Source organism: Podarcis pityusensis (assembly GCF_964106645.2).
Source record: "Podarcis pityusensis genome assembly, chromosome: 16".
NCBI lineage: Eukaryota > Metazoa > Chordata > Lepidosauria > Squamata > Lacertidae > Podarcis > Podarcis pityusensis.
In genome coordinates, this window is record NC_138041.1 from 11,697,973 (window position 1) to 11,714,189 (window position 16,217).

Sequence of the window (16,217 nt, forward strand, 5' to 3'; positions counted from 1 at the left end):
CTTTCCTTTGAAGATTCTTAGTTTATGTGTATTTTTTCTTCAGTGGCCAAGGTCCACTTGTTTTCATTGATAGGGATGTTGCTGATGACTAGACTATTTAAAATGACAATTTGTTAACATTTATTTTAGTTCCTCTAAGTTAGACCTCTGTTCGCTATCTCTGTACATACTTGGCTTGTGTGGAAGTAGGTTTTTAGTTGCTACAATCACGCAGAGCTTGCTACATTCATACTTGCTTGTTTAGGATATTCAGAAAAAGAAAAGTTTTTTTCTTTCCAAGTGCCATCTGGCAGCCACAACAGATGGTGAGTGGGTTAGTTGGAAGACTGCCAACAGTGTTGGATCTGGCCTGCCCAATTTGTAGGTTCCAAACTCAAATTATGTTGTGGTTTACTGTGCACTTTACCTGGTAACACAAATACTCTGCCCCCAGGGAGCTTATTGCTGAAATATTGCCAGTGGGGTGGGAAAAATCCAAAGGGTAAAGAAAGGAAACAGATGCTAGCGCATATCAAGGTAACATTTCATTTGACTATCAACATAAGAACACAAGAAGAGTGTGCTGAATCAGGCCAATGACTTATATAGTCCAGCAGCCTGTTCACTGTGAACAACTAGATGGCGGTGGGAAACCTGCAAGCAGGACCTAAGCACAAGAGCTGCTGTGGTTTTCAGCAACTGGGATTCAAAAGCCTTACTACCCCCGACAGTGGGGGAAGAGCACAGCCATTGTGACTAGTAGCCATTGACAGCCTTATCTTCCATTAAACTTTATTAAACAATGCACAAGGAAAGAATGGAGAATATGACCTCTTTGTAGTACTCTATTGTAGTGTTTCCGTAGTACTTCATTTGATTTTGGGGGACGGACTGTAGCTGAGTTGCAGAACATCTGCTTTGCATGTAGGTCTCAGGTTCAGTCTCTGTTTACAGGTAGGTAGCCGTGTTGGTCTGCTGTAGTTGAATAATAATAATAATAATAATAATAAATTCCAATAGCACCTTAGAGACCAACTAAGTTTGTTATTGGTATGAGCTTTCGTGTGCACATAAAAGCTCATACCAATAACTAACTTAGTTGGTCTCTAAGGTGCTACTGGAAGGAATTTTTATTTTATTTTATTTTATTTTATTTTATTTTATTTTGTTCAGCCTCTGGCATCTCCAGATAGGGCTGGAAACATCCATTGTCTTAAACCCTGGAGAACAGCTGCTAGAAAACGCCTCAACAGCCGAATCTCTACCTGTCACAACGTTTCTTCTTTCTTCTTCTCCTTCTCCTCAGTTTGTAGATTTAAGTTACGGCCCAATCCTACGCACATTTACTCAGCAGCCAGCCCGACCCATTTCAATTACAGCTAACTCCCAGGTAAATCCTTTATTCTGGAATGCAGGCCCCGCCGGCTCTTGATTGCCTAGCAACAAAATCCCGACTCTACACTCTCCCCCCCCCCCCCGTTTGCCAAGGATCCCGGGAAGCGCCCGCCTTTTGTCGCATAGCAACAGAGCCCCGCCTCCCTCAACCGCAACGTCAGCGAAAAGAAGCCGCGTCGCTGGAGGGGCGGGGAGGACATACGCAGGCGCGCGCTAGCGAAAGAGGCGCTGCTAACAGACGTCGCTCTCGGCGTCGTGCGTGTGACGTCCGCCGCCGAGGGGGTACGTGGCAGTGACGTCGGCGGCCCGCCCTCCTTTCGGCTTGTTTGGTCGTTCGATCCGGAGGCCGGTGTTCGGAACTGAGGAGGGAGGCAGCGCCTAGAGCTGGGTCCGGGTCCGCGAAGCCGGTGAGTCGGGGGTCCGCCTCTCATATATGCCTCAGGCTTCGCCGTCGCCCCCCCCCCCGCTACTCTTGCCGAGCGCGGTGCTCCTCCGTAAAAGTTCCCCCACCCGGTGTGGTCCCCCCTCCCGCTTCAAAGAGTTCCCCCCTTTTTCAGGGACAGCGGCCGGAGCCCTTTCCCCCTTTGTGTGTCCCCGTGAAATGTTTCCCCCTTCCCCACAGATTGTGGTCTCCAGTCCCTTCTCTTTCGTGTCCTGCTCCAAATCCCTCCCCCAGCCTATTGGTCCAAGTCCTTCCTCTCGTGTGTCTTCACCCTCCCCTTTCTGACAGGAACGAAAGCTTTCCCCCCTCCTCCTTTCCTGGGTATCATTACGAATTGAGGTCTCTCTCTCTCTCTCCCTCCTCCCCACTTCCAATTCTCCACTTTCCTCTTCCACAGATAGTGGTTGAAAACATTTCCCTTCTTTCAACCTCACCCGGATAGCTCAGTCGGTAGCAGAACATGAGACTCTTAATATTAGGGGTGTGTGGGTTCGAGCCCCATGTAGGGCAATTTCTGCATTCCAGGGGGTTGGACTAGATGACCCCCGTAGTCCCTTCCAACTCTACAATTCCATGATTCTATGTATGTGGCAGCCCCTCAAGAAAGGGCCATAGCTCAGTGGTGGACCGTGAGGACTAGAATCTTAATTTGAGGGGAAGGGCCGTAGCTCGGTGGTTGAGCCATCTGCTTTGCATCCAGAAGGTCCCAGTTCCCAGCATCTCCAGGTTGGGCTGGGAGAGAGCACTTGTGTGAAACTTTGGACACCCACTGACTGTCAGTGTAAACAATACTGAGTTTGGTAGGGCTGGCTCTGTAGAAGGCATAAGAACATTCTGCTGGATCAGGCTACTGGTCCATCTAGTCCAGCATCCTGTTCTCATGGTGGCTTAACGGATGTCTCTAGGAAGTCCACAAGAACAATTTGAGTGCACAGCACTCTCCCTTGCTGTGTTTTCCAGCAACTGATATTCAGAATAATCCTGCCTCCAACTGGAGGTAGAACATAGCCATTATGCCTGGTAAATATTGATAGCCTTATTAGCCATGAATTTGTCTAATCCTCTTCTAAAGCCATCCAACTTGGTGGCCATCCCTGCCTCTTGTGGGAGCGAATTTCATAGTTTAACTGTGCACTGCAGAAAGAAATACGTTCTTTTGCCTGTCCTGAATCTTTTAACATCCGGCTTCCTTGACTATTTTCTAATTCTAGTGTTATGAGAGACGCAGCTTCCTATGTTACTTTGTGTTTTACTTTCTGTTTTGGCTTAGCTTCATCTATGTTTTCAGAAGCATCCCAAGCGGCCCGCATTTTCCCTCGCTCTGACAAGCAACCCATGTTGTCCCTTTCTGAGGGTGATGGGGGAACCCCACTCTCCTTCCTGCCACCCTTACCCTACAGATTAATTGAGCTTTGGAGGGTGCAGTGCAACTACAGTAGTGCTTCTGGCTTTAAGAAAGGAAAGGAGGGTTGGAGCTGGTTATCTGGCTAAGGGGTGGCCAAGGCTGTACTGCCGAGGGTCCAAATATACCCCAGACTTTCCCCGCTTTACTGGAGAGGGGAAGGCTGGAGATGGATATTGGGAGACTCTGAGCTGATGCTGTTCACAGTTTGGTGCTGAAGGGGTCTGAGTCCCACACTTGCACTGGGGTTTCCGAGCCCCTCTGAACCCCTAACACTACCGTAGGGGCCCTGCCTTCCTTCCTCTCAGTCTTGTATGCCCTTCCCTGGGTGTAAGCCCCATTGAATACAGTGAGGCTTATTTTCAGGTAAGATTGATTGAAGGAGAGGTACAGAATCCCTGTGTTCCAAGGCTGGATGTCATTTGTTGGATTCCTGGGTAGACTGTGTTTGAAGTTCCTTTTTGACAGTTAGTAGATCTCTTCCTCTTCCACAACCCTTTCTAATGCTTTCTTTTAAAGCTGTCCTAGCTAGTAGGCACTTCACCAAAACTTCAGGCATTAAGTTTGATAAGTTTTTAAAATACTGATTTTATACATATTTGTCATAGGATAAACAAACATACTGCATTCAGGAAAAAAGTCAAAACAAATAACTATAGGTATGCAAAGGTTTCCAATTTGTTGGTCTTTTTAGGGTATCCACTTTTAGTGGCGCAAGTTTTACTAGCTGCCCATATCCACAGTGCAAGTTTGATTAAGTTAATTGTTCATTGTACTGCATGAAATAGCATGCCTGTTCCAAACCTGCTGACTCTGAGAAGGGGAAACAGTTTCTCTTTCTCCACTCTTTGTTAGACAATTTGTAATAATAGAAGTTGCTGTAATATTTCCTCCCCTCTCCCAGACGGTTTTTTTTCTCTAAAAAAGAAAGCCCCACTTGACTTCTCTTTTCCTTATAGGAAAAGTGCTCCAGCCCTTCGATAAATGTAGTCATTCTTTTCTGCACCTTTTCCTGTTCACTTATATTGTTTCTGCACAGTATTTCAAATGCAGCTGCATTGTATATTTATGTTAAGCAGGGTCAGGGGATTCCAGCTCCCATCAGCCCCAGCCAATATGTCCACAATTAGTTTATTCCTGCCGATTGGATACCACTCACTCTGGTATCTTTGAAGGTTAACGGTGATCTAAAAGTGCTTCTTATAAATATAGTGAATGATAAAGCGTATGCTACAATAAATCTGTCTCCTTATATCGCCACAAAACTCTTTGTTATTTGTGCCAGCAAGGTGGTGGTTTGGAAGACTGATAATCTTCTGTTATTGCTAAGCGATTCAGAACTTGTGGGGAGAGTAGATGTTAGTTCAGGGGTAGGCAACCTAAGGCCCGTGGGCCGGATGCGGTCCCATCACCTCAATCCAGCCCACGGATGACCCAGGAATCAGTGTGTTTTTACATGAGTAGAATGTGTCCTTTTATTTAAAATGCATCTTTGGATTATTTGTGGGGCATAGGAATTCATTTAACCCCCCCCCAAAAAAAATATGTATAGTTCAGCCCACCACATGGTCTGAGGGACGGTGGACCGGTCCACAGCTGAAAAAGGTTGCTGACCCCTGTGTTAGTTCATACAACCACAAAGCAGCCAGATTCTCACTTGCCCAATTGGTATCACTACTTGGGCCTTTGTGAAATCTAAATTTCCTCCCACTGAATTAGGAGTGGTAGTTTTTCGAATCCAAAAGGAAAGCAGTGGAACTTAGGAATCTCTTGGATTCGTACTGAGCACTGTGGGGGAAGAAGCCGTTGCTAGTAGTTTAGAGCAGTTTGTCCTAGGGCACTGGGTGCCTTCGTTTGTTTTTCAGCTTAGTTCTGGTGGAGATCAGAGTTAACATAAAAACACAGAAGGAGCCTGGCTGCTGGCTCAGACCAAATGACCTGTCTTGTCCAGCATGTGGCCACTTAGATGCCCCAGTGGGAAGCCTACAAACAGGACCTGCATGAAACAGCACTCTCCCCATCGATGGTTTCTAGAAACTAGTATTTAGACACTTACTGCTTCTGACAGTGGAGATAGTAGCCATTGGTAGCCTTATCCTGGTAGCGAGGGTGTGTATGTGTTGGGAGCCAAGTGGCAGGACAAAGTGGTCTGCTTCAGGAGTGGTGGGGATTGGTGTCTGAACAGTGCAGCAAATACTTTTTGTGTTGGCCCTACTGGAGTGGTTGTGGTGCCATTTAGGCTCTGCTTCAGACAGGAAGATGTTTTGTTTTTTGTTTGTTTGTTTGTTTTTTAAATGATATTTATTAAAAGTTTAAGAATTACAGAAGAAAAAAAAGAAATAACAATAAAGTAGCAAAAAAAAAACAATAACAAAACACATAAAACATATAAAAACCATACAATAGTACAGCAAAAAAAAAAACAGACAAAAAAAAAGCTAAAAAACACATCCAATATTCCATATCTTTACCTTTCCTTAACTTATTTCATCGACCTCCTCACACCTCCCTTTTTTTGTATTCTAGTTCAATTCACTATTTCAGCAAGTTCTTCCCATCTTTCTCAATTTTGATTCTGTAGTTTTAACGAATTAACCTTAACTTTTTTCAATTTAACCCAATGTCAATCAACTTTTACTTAATTCTTTGTTGCATTTCTACTAAAACCATGTTAATTCATTCCCGCATCCCTCTAACACTCATTAATTTTATAATGTTTCTGTAAGTATACTTTAAATTTTTTCCAATCTTCTTCCACTGACTCAGACAGGAAGATGTTTTGGGCCAGCACTGCTATGTTCTTAAAAGCCACAATATATCAGTCAAAAATACTACAAATTCTGTGACAAAAAAATCAAAACTCTTAGTTTATGAACTAATAAGAAATTCTAGAAATATATCACGTGTATTCAAGGACAGGGAGGAAAACACCTTTCGAAAGAAGGTTGGTGGGCGGGATGTAGAGGCTTTTACAATGAAATATATAAATATAAAGTAACATATAATATGCAAATTAGCAGTTATCTCAGTGAAGTAAATCTAAAACCCCTGGACAGAGATCAGTGAAGTTATCTATGTGAATCTATAGCAGAAAATGAAGTAGGAAAAATCCCCTTAAACTAAAACCTGCAAACGCCCCAGGATTAGATGGCTTCACCTCCTTTTTTTTTTTTTTTACAAAATGTTTAAGGAGCAAGTTTCCTAAAATGGGGAGGCTATTCAACTTTATGCTCTGGGGGTGTCAAGTACCTGCCACTTGGAAGGAATCGTAGGTGATTGAATTTCAGAAACCTGAGACAGACGCCATTTTGTATACTAGTATTGACCTATACCACTAATTTAAAAAGATGCAAAGATTTTTAGGAAACTTTTGGCAGACGGGTTGACATCCACTTCTCTTATCCACAATTGTAGACACGGATCAAGTAGGCTTTGTTAAGGAGCAGCATATAGCTGATCCTATTAGGATATTAATGCAATCTACCTGGGGCAGGGGGAACCAAGAAAAGTAACATTGATAGTATCATTCTAGAAAAGCATTTGACAGATTGGGCTGGGAGAATTTATTCAGCTTGGTTCAGAAACTTCAGGTAGTGCAGAATTCGGTGACTGGGTTGTTCACTGGGGCAAGGCAGTTTGAGCACATTACACCAATCCTGGTCTGACTGCACTGGGGACCAGTTAGCTGCTGGTCCCATTTCAAAGTGCTGGTTTTGACAGAGCCGTAAATGGTTCAGGACCACAGTACCTCAAGGACTGCCTCTCCCCATATAAACCTACCCTGAGATCATCCTCTGAGGCCCTTCTTTGTGTGCCTCCTCCCCTCAAGGTCCTCAGGGTGGCAACACAAGAAGAGGCCTTTTCTGCAATGGCTCCCTACCTGTGGAACACTCTCCCCAGGAAGATTCGACTGGCGACTTCATTATACACCTTTATGCACCAGATTCTGTGAAACTAGTAGCTAGAAATCAGCCTTGGGCTGATTTACACATGACGCCCTTTTAAAGTGTGTTGTGAGAGGGGGGATTATTTGTTTGCTTTTGTTCTTATTTTTGTTATGTGCTTTGCATTTTCTATATTGTCATTTTGTGTCGTGGACTGCCCTGAAATTTATGGGTATAGGGCAGTATACGGAATTAATTAATTAATTACTTAATACTATATCCGTTATTAGAAAAGTTGTAATTTCCCACAATATTTGTAACTGTTTTGAAAAACCTGTTTGAGAATTCTCAGAGAACTATCAGACTTAATGGACAGGACCCCCCCCCCCCCCCAAGATTCAGTATACAGAGTGGTACCCTTTGCCACCCCTGCTTTTTGCCATATCCCTGGACCCTTTGGCTACCAAAGTTAGGGGAGATGATTTGATTAAAGGAGTATCAGTGGAAGGAGTGGAACAAAAGCTTAACCTATTTGCAGATGATATCAGGGTTAGAAAAACCAAATATATCCTTACCAAATGTTCTTGAAGACGTTTTGTTAAGGTGAAATCTCGGGAATGGGATCCATCTACAAAAAGTCAGAGATGTTGCCTTTCAATATCGCACAACTGGATAAATTGCGCCTTAACCAATCCAAAATTAAATTGTGCTAAAAGCAAATAAAGTATCTTGGAGTAATGATTTCAAAAAGTTGGAAACAGTTAAAGAAAAAGAACAATAGGCCTTTCATCAAATACATATAATTAGATCCCTCAAACTGGCAACATAGTTGGGAACGGTCACTACTGTACAAATAATTATCTTACCTAAGTTAAAAATGTTATTCCAAGTCCTTCCTTTCTGTACTGATCTGCCAGCTTTTGAAAGATTTTAGAATCTCTTAATTTAATCATCCAAGCAAGCAAGACTGCCAACATATACAAATCGACATATTGGCGGGGGTGGGGAGCATTCCACCAAATTTATGACGCAGCCCATGCATGAAATGTAATTCTAATGATGAAACAGACCTCTCACATTTGTTGTCAATTTATTTTAAATCCCTTGGCTGTAGCACATCTCTGACTTTGAAATTATGGTCACTCTCTGATCTCCCCAATTGCTCCTTTCTGTTACCATCCCTTGTTCTTACATCAAAAGAAAAGAAATACAGCCCAATGGTTATAAACAGAAGGGATTGCACACGATAAGATACCTTTACAGAGATTTAAAAGCTCTAACAGGAGCCCAAGGAAAAGAAAAACTGGGAGAACTGGAAACAAGCTGGCTGCCCATACATCAAACTGCACGTTCCTTGGCTAATCACACAGTTCTTTCTCAAGCAAATAGACTGTTAAAGCCCATTGAACAATTAATTTTAAGTTCAGTGTGACCTCCCAAGAATTCCCCCCCCCCCAGTATTTATATGATTATTTGTGACCTGATGAGAAGTTTAACCTAACTGAAAACAATATGGGAAATTGTGAAATTAATTCTCAAGATTGGCAAAATGTTTTTTATTTTTTGATGGGAGGGTTAGAGCTTTAAATCAGTAACTGCTAAAAGCAGATAATATTTTTATGGTTTTCATGTTTGGAATAGTGTGTGTGTATGGAATATTGACCCCCCACCCCATAAAAATAATTGTATTGGTCACTGATGCTCCTGTGGGAGGAAGGGTGAGATATAAAATTAATAAATGCAATAATAAACACCATACTTGAAAGGGTTGCAGGTTTTAAGTCAGTGGTGGAACTATTGGCTCTCCAGATATTGAACTGCAGCTCCCATTATCCCTGTCCACTCAGCTGCTACCTGGATCATGGGAATTTGAGTCTAACAACTTTTAGATTGCCCCTTGTGGATTTAAGTGTTTTTACAATGGGGTGGGGAAGCCTGTCTGGTGCAATTTGAGAGCAAGGTTGAAGTTTTCATTGCTGGGCGCTGATGACCACCTCTCTCTCTCTCTCTCTCTCTCTTTCTCTTTCTTTCTTTCTCTCTCTCTCTCTCTCTCTCTCTCTCTCTCTCAGCACCAGGTTATGAGCCTCCATGAATACGAGGAGACGCCACGGCTCTAGAAACACGGAGCAGGGCGTTTACCTGGGCCCTTCCCAGACGCAAGTTCTGCCCCCGCTCGCTGCCACCCCTGCCCCAAGCCCAGTTGCGCCACCTCCTCCACAGTGGGACACCATGTCGTGTCAAGATCGCACCCAGGAATTTCTCTCCGCCTGCAAGTCCTTGCAGAGCAGACAGGTGAGGGCCACTTAAGGCCGAGTTGGAGGCAAGCGGATTTGCATAGACCTAACTCTTGCGGCCAGTGTGCAGAACTCCTGCAATTACACCTCTCTAGGCTGGAGGCCTGATAGAGACAGCTGTAAATCAAGGCATGGGAATGGGTGGAGGATGCCCTGAACCTGTCACATGCGCTGTTCCCGATGTTAACTAAGGGCCAAGTGAGATGAGACATTAACAGCAATTAATGTGCATGATTTGTGTGCGTGCGTGAGAGTAATTGAATGAATGGGAGTGTGTGAGTGAAGCATGGCCTGGATCCCAGGAAAGGGGCGTTTCACTTTCCCTAACTTTCTTGGTGCTGATGAAAATCCACCAAGGGCATCTCCCCTGCCCACCAAGCTCCTGTTAAGTCCCAGGAAGGAAGTTTCCATTGCCACAAATGGAGACTTTCCTCTCAGTGTCTTTTCTAGTGTTTAATGTCACGTTATGTAACTGTGATTTTTAAAAACCTGTTTTATTGTTAAATTTGTACACCTCATTGAGAATGCTTATAACAGGATACTGGGATTATTTTATTGGGTATTTTAATTATGGGTGTTTCACATTGTAATGTTTTAATTGGGATTGTTTTGTTCTGTATTTTAATGATCAGTCTTTATATATGTTTTGTTTGCGTAACTGGCCTTTATACAGCAATAATATGTAGTATATATAGTGGTAACTTGATACTTGAACAGCTTGGCTCCCGAACAAATCAGCTCCTGAGCAAATCGGCTCCCGAACTCCGCAAACCCGGAAGTAAGTGTTCCGGTTTGTGAATGTTTTTCGGAAGCTGAACTTCTGACATGGGTTCCGCTTGAGTGCAGGAATCTCCTGCAGCCAATCAGAAGCTGTTCCTTGGTTTTCAAACAGTTTTGGGAGTCGAACGGACTCCCAGAATGGATTAACTTCGAGAACCAAGGTACCACTGTAAGTAATTTTATAAGCTTAAGTGGCAGGTTGATTATTGTTAACGTTATCGTCACCATAATCAATTTATGATTGCATTCTACACTTATTGTCAATGCAATGTATAACAAAACCAGCAAAATAACCAGATAAAACACAAAACCCAGCAGATACACTTAAAACAAAACTGAAACTATACCCCCCAAAAAAGACACTCGTGGCATAGATCCATTTCTCCAGTGGAGAAAGCCTGTTGGAGCAAAAATGTCTGCTATTGGAAAGTACTGGAAAGTACAGATAGCGGGGCATCATTGTATCCTGAAAGGAATGCCATTCCACCAACACGGGCAGCCACCCTAAAAGCCCTGCTCTGAGCTACTGTGGGGTGGGCTTCTGAGATCTTTAGAACTTGCAGAAGAAATTCTCCCACAGACTGCTGGAATTTCCTGGGTACATAAGGTTGGCATCTAAAAATGCTGGAGACCCCCCAAAAATAAAGTTGCTTCTTTTTGTACCGGGCCATTGTGTTGTTTGTTGGGAGACAGGGAGCAAAGCGTGGCTGGTATTCTGACAGGTGTAGGTAGATTTTTTTCCACCAGGGAGAAGTTGGACCAGTAAAAAGAGAAGTGTCCAGGGGTTACTCTTTCTTTCATATTTTTGTTTATTCTTAACACAGTCTCAGTTGTCTTTCATTTTCTTCTTTTTTCAGAATGGGCTTCAGCCAAACAAGCCAGTGCTGAACGCCATTCGGCAAAGAAGCGAATTCACTGTCATGGCCAAGTGAGTTTATCAACCCATCGCTTCATGGGGACGTTTCAGGGACATATGAGAATGTAGCACTGCAGGGGGATCCAGAGAAATAGGTTTTCCCTATACAGTGTTGGGAGCCCAGCCCCACAGCCAGTAAGGTCCAGCACTCATGGCTGGTGAGATGGCAGGTACTGGAAGCAGGGAGTAGGGGTTAAGTTGGTAAGTGGTTGGAAACATGGAGGACAAGCTTGGAGGAGGGCTGGGGAATCTGTGGTCCTCCAGGTGTTGCTGAACTACAGCTCCCATCAGCCCTAGCTGCTATGACCAACAGTTGAAGACAATTGGAGGTTCCCTAGCCCTTGCAAGAGGTCCATGAGATCTCAACAGAACTTGGAAACCACAGCCGCTTCTCCTTGCTTCTCTTGCAGCAGTGGGGGGCAGGCGATATGCGTGGGGGCTCTGGAGAAGTTAGGAGAAGCAGTATTGAGAGGTCCATGAGATCTGGCTGTAGAATCCAGTAGCTGCAGCCGCTTCTCCTTGCTTTTCTGGCGGTGGCTCCAGAGAAGTGAGGAGAAGCAACAGGGAGATCTTGCAAGAGCTCTGTGATAACCTGCCCGAAGCCACTACCATTTTTCCGCCGGCGGGCAAGGCCTTTTGAAAATGTGGAATGTCGAAATCCAGCACACAGGGGTGGTCCAACACTGTGCATAATAACTCCTTGCCCCTTCCAGTTTTAAGATTTGTTAGTTTCATGCAATTTGAACATCTGATGATAAAATGAAAAATTAGGCGAGGTGGTTGAGTTCTGCATCCGTTGTTGTTAATTTCAACTCCTTGTGATTCTCAGGCGGATTGGGAAGGACCTCAGCAACACTTTTGCCAAGCTGGAGAAGCTAACAATCTGTGAGTATTTGGAGTGTGGATGAAGCTGGAGCCTACTGTGGGGAGTGGGGGAAACCGATCCACATCACACAGTTACTGGCTGAGTTTTGACTTGTCATTTGATGTCAATGAAAAGCTGAGGAGGTGTTGGGAGGCCAGGGGAGTGGTGTACACAGTGGTTGACCATGAATGCTGTGCTTGGACGAAGGCAGGGAGCTGGGCTGAGAGCAACTGTGGCACCTTAGCTTGTCCTGTCTAGGACAAGCTTCCACTTCCATAACGTGGAAGGCACAAGTGAAGGGAGAGGGGCCGGGCTTGGTTGGTGAGAATGGGAGTTAATATAGAGGGCTGGGAGCCTCAGGGCCTCGTGATCTAACCCTCAGGACTGTACCCAGTTCATCTCTCCCCTTATGGGCCTTACTTCAAACCTACCTTGAGGGTTTCTGCCTGGGCCGTGTCCTTTAGCTCTGATAACACCTCTTGCCTCCTTGAACCAAAGGCATAGGGAGGTGTGTGTGCAGAAACTATCCCACTCTACAAAGGTTACATTGATCTGCCTGTTTTTGCTTCTGGTCCCACCCACCATGTGGCATGTGGCCCCTGGAAGGTTGCCCAGAGGGGAATGTGGCCCCCAGACTGAAAATGGGTTAATGCGCTACACTTTTCTGTATCTTCAGTGGCCAAGCGGAAATCTCTGTTTGATGACAAGGCGGTGGAGATTGAGGAGCTGACTTACATCATCAAGCAGGTGAGCTAGAGGGCCTCCTCTGTCCTGCTCCTCCTTTGGCTGCCTTCGCTTTTCATTCCGTTGCGTCACTTGGAATGTCCATTGGATGGGGAAGGAAAGCCAAGCAAGTGCCAGAGAACGTGGGAGGCAGCACTGTGGTGTGTCATGCTTGCTGGTTGCCACCTCCTCCTCCTCTTCCAAGCTCTCTTAAAGGGGCAGTCTCCTGATTTAGCGCCTCTTGGCAACCTCATGTTGCCTCTTCAGGCAGTTCCTCTTTCTCTCTCTCTCAACAGGACATCAACAGCCTGAACAAACAGATCGCACAGCTGCAAGAGTTTGTCAAGGCGAAAGGCAGCCAGAGTGGGAGGCACGTGCAAACTCACTCCAACACCGTGGTGGTGTCACTGCAGGTCAGGCCTGAGGCAGAGGGTTGAAAAAATGCAAGCCTAAAAGTTTGCGGGCCTTAAATGTCTTCAGAGCCAGAGGGTTTCCCCCATCCCAAAAGAACAGGACTTGGGTACTGTAGATAGCTCATTCCCCCCCCCCCAACTCAGAAGCAATAGAATAAATTCTGACAGCTTGGAAAATAATATGCATAATTTATTCAGCTTGCAGAAGTCATCTTTTTTCCTGGATGCAGAATTTGGAGGTATACTGTTCATGCATCCCTGCTTGCCTTTTGGATATTTTGGGATTAGCAGCAGTGACAGGGTCTGGATGTGGGAATAGGTTTTCTCTGGCCAGAGAGGGTGGCAGGAAGGTCAGATTTTGCCTTCCTCACTCTTCTTCCCTTCCCTTCTTTTCTAGTCCAAGTTAGCCTCCATGTCCAACGATTTCAAGTCTGTTCTGGAGGTGCGGACAGAGGTAAGTTGCTTGTAAGCTACCAATATCAAACTTTGCCAAAGTGAGCTTCCGTCGTTTTAGCTGCCTCACACAACATAAGGCAGCTCTTGACTACACCCCCCCACCCTATAAACACAATTATAAAATGAATGCCTTATCAACCCTGATCAAAGGCAAAAGCAAATGGAGACTGCCTAAATTTGAACCTTTGTTATCTATATTGTTATCCTTCGTTTGGAGAAAAATGGGCTTAAAAAAGCGGAAACCACAGTGTCAAGTTTCCATGAGAGGTGGTGAAAAGTCTGTGTAAATTGTACAACCTACAACCTTATGGATCATCACCACTAGATGTGAAGCAAGCTTGGGAAACCTTTGGGCCTCCAGATGTTGCTGAAGTACAACTCGCATCAGCCCCAGTGGCCATGGATGATGTAGTTCAAGCAATGTCTGGAGAGCCAATGTTTCCCCACACCTGGGGGAGCTAGTGATATTATGCAATGGGCAATGGGATGATAGGGAAACTTTAACTTGTGCACATTAAGACCCACCGGCCTGAGTGCCTTGATTGCTTGGCCTGCCCTGACCCTCCCAACTTCCTTCCCCAGAACCTTAAGCAGCAGAAGACTCGACGAGAACAGTTCTCCCGCCCCCCGGTCTCCGCCATTCCCCTCGCCGCAAGCAATCTAGGTGAGTCGGAGCAGGGAGTCCCCTGGTGCCAGAGGGAACTGGAAAGTGGTGCTGCAGGTACCCCATTGAAGGAGGGAAGGTGGGGTTGAAATGAGGTGGGGGAAGCAGTCTGACCTCGCTGGCTGATGTCCACAGGTGGCTCCGCTATGCTTCAGGATGAACGACGGCACTCGGGGGACGTGGCTATTGACATGGACAACCGGGCCAGCCAGCAGCTGCAACTCATCAACGAGCAGGTGCCTTGGCAGGGGGAGTGGGTGGGCCTGCAGACGTTTGCACTAAAAATAAGGGGTGTGAAGCAATGGGAGAGGCTGACTGGCTTTATTTCGGGTGTTGTCATTCTTTAGCTTCCCATGGCTGAGCTATAGGATAAGAAACATCTGTCTACAAACAAAAGCACTCATGAACATTCATGTCCCTGGTGGAACTCCCTGTTTCTTCTGAGCAGCTTTGCCCTCTCTCCTTTGGCAGCCTTGCTAATTGTAGCCTATTGGCTTGGGGGAGCCTGTCAGAATTGAGCTGTCTGCTACTTGCATAGCCCTGCTTTGGGTTCTCACATCACACTAACGCAGGGATGGGGAGCCTGGTGCCCGCAAGCTGTTGTTGGGACTCCAATCCCCATCCTTCCCAGTCATTATGGCCAGTAGTAATGAGAGTTTTACTTCCAACACCTCCTGGAGAGCCTGACAGGTTTCCAACCCCTGTCCTAGACACACATCCCAACCAGTCAGGGATCAAATATTAAATGAACTTACAGAGGCATGAAGCAAAGATAGAGGCTGTGGCCTTCCAGATGTTGTTTAACTTGAGTTCCCATCACCCCCAGTCAGCATAGCCAGTGGTTAGGGATGATGGGAGTTGTAGATGGGAGTTGTCGCCAAAAACACCTGGAGGGTACCAAGCTGCCGAAGGCTGCTCTGTATCATCAGTATTGACCACCACATGGCTTCCTTGCAGTTGTGCCATATCCACAGATCTGCCTGGTAACAGTGGTACAGAAAAGAGAGCAGGCAGTCATAGAATTGTAGAGTTGGAAGGGACTCTAAGGATCATCTGTTCCAAACTCCTTGCCCACATCACCCGTTCCTCTTTTGTAGGATACGTACATCCAGAGCCGGGCAGACACCATGCAGAACATCGAGTCTACTATCGTGGAGCTGGGCTCCATATTCCAGCAGTTGGCGCATATGGTTAAAGAACAAGAGGAGACCATCCAGAGGTAGTGGGCAGGGGAGAAAAGCTCTGTTCCTCTCGAGGCAGCCAGCGGATTGCAGCACAAGGGTTGTTTGGGAGGAGGCTTGTGGGGACGACTTGTGGGGAAGAGCCTGACTGCTGGATCAGGCCAAAGGCCCACCAAGTCCAGCTTCCTGTTCCTGCCTTGGCAAGCAGGGCCAGAGCGCAGCAGCGACTCTCCTTCCCACTTGTGATTCTTAGCAACTGGTACACAAGGGCAAACCACCCCCAACAGACAGAGATGACCCTTAGCGGGGCGACTCACAAATGTTGGGTTCATCGCTTGACAACTGCAGGCAGCAACCAGCTGCCGCAAATCAAAAGGGGTGGCGTTACACTGGTCTGATACGTGCAAAATGCACTGTATGTTATTTCATTAAGAATCCTGGGAGGCAACTTAGTGTTGCTGTTTCCATAGGTCTAGTTACAGGTAGGTAGCCGTGTTGGTCTGCTGTAGTCGAAACGAAATAAATTCCTTCCAGTAGCACCTTAGAGACCAACTAAGTTTGGGCTTTCGTGTGCATGTGTGTGTATCTGAAGAAGTGTGCATGCACACAAAAGCTCATACCAATAACAAACTTAGCTGGTCTCTAAGGTGCTACTGGAAGGAATTTATTTTGTTTCCATAGGGTTATTCCTCCTCCCCTAGAGGCAAGAAGCAAGCTGGCAGCTCCTCCTGAAGGCTTCACCTGCCCTTTCCCCCCCCCTTTTTTGCCAATCCTGTAGAATTGACGCCAACGTGGAAGATGCTCAGCTTAACGTTGAAGGCGC

General features: G+C 45.6%; 1 protein-coding gene across 1 annotated transcript; it reads left to right on the forward strand.

Annotated features, from left to right (window-relative positions):
• Window positions 1–1,621: 1,621 nt before the first annotated feature.
• Window positions 1,622–16,215, forward strand: STX5 (syntaxin 5; the record flags this gene model as incomplete). Its single annotated transcript, XM_080984389.1, has 11 exons — window positions 1,622–1,781; window positions 9,172–9,394; window positions 11,034–11,104; window positions 11,922–11,977; window positions 12,634–12,704; window positions 12,977–13,093; window positions 13,491–13,547; window positions 14,132–14,213; window positions 14,349–14,449; window positions 15,311–15,432; window positions 16,173–16,215. Coding segments are annotated over exons 2-11 (924 nt in total), but the record flags the coding sequence as incomplete, so codon positions are not given.
• Window positions 16,216–16,217: the final 2 nt, after the last annotated feature.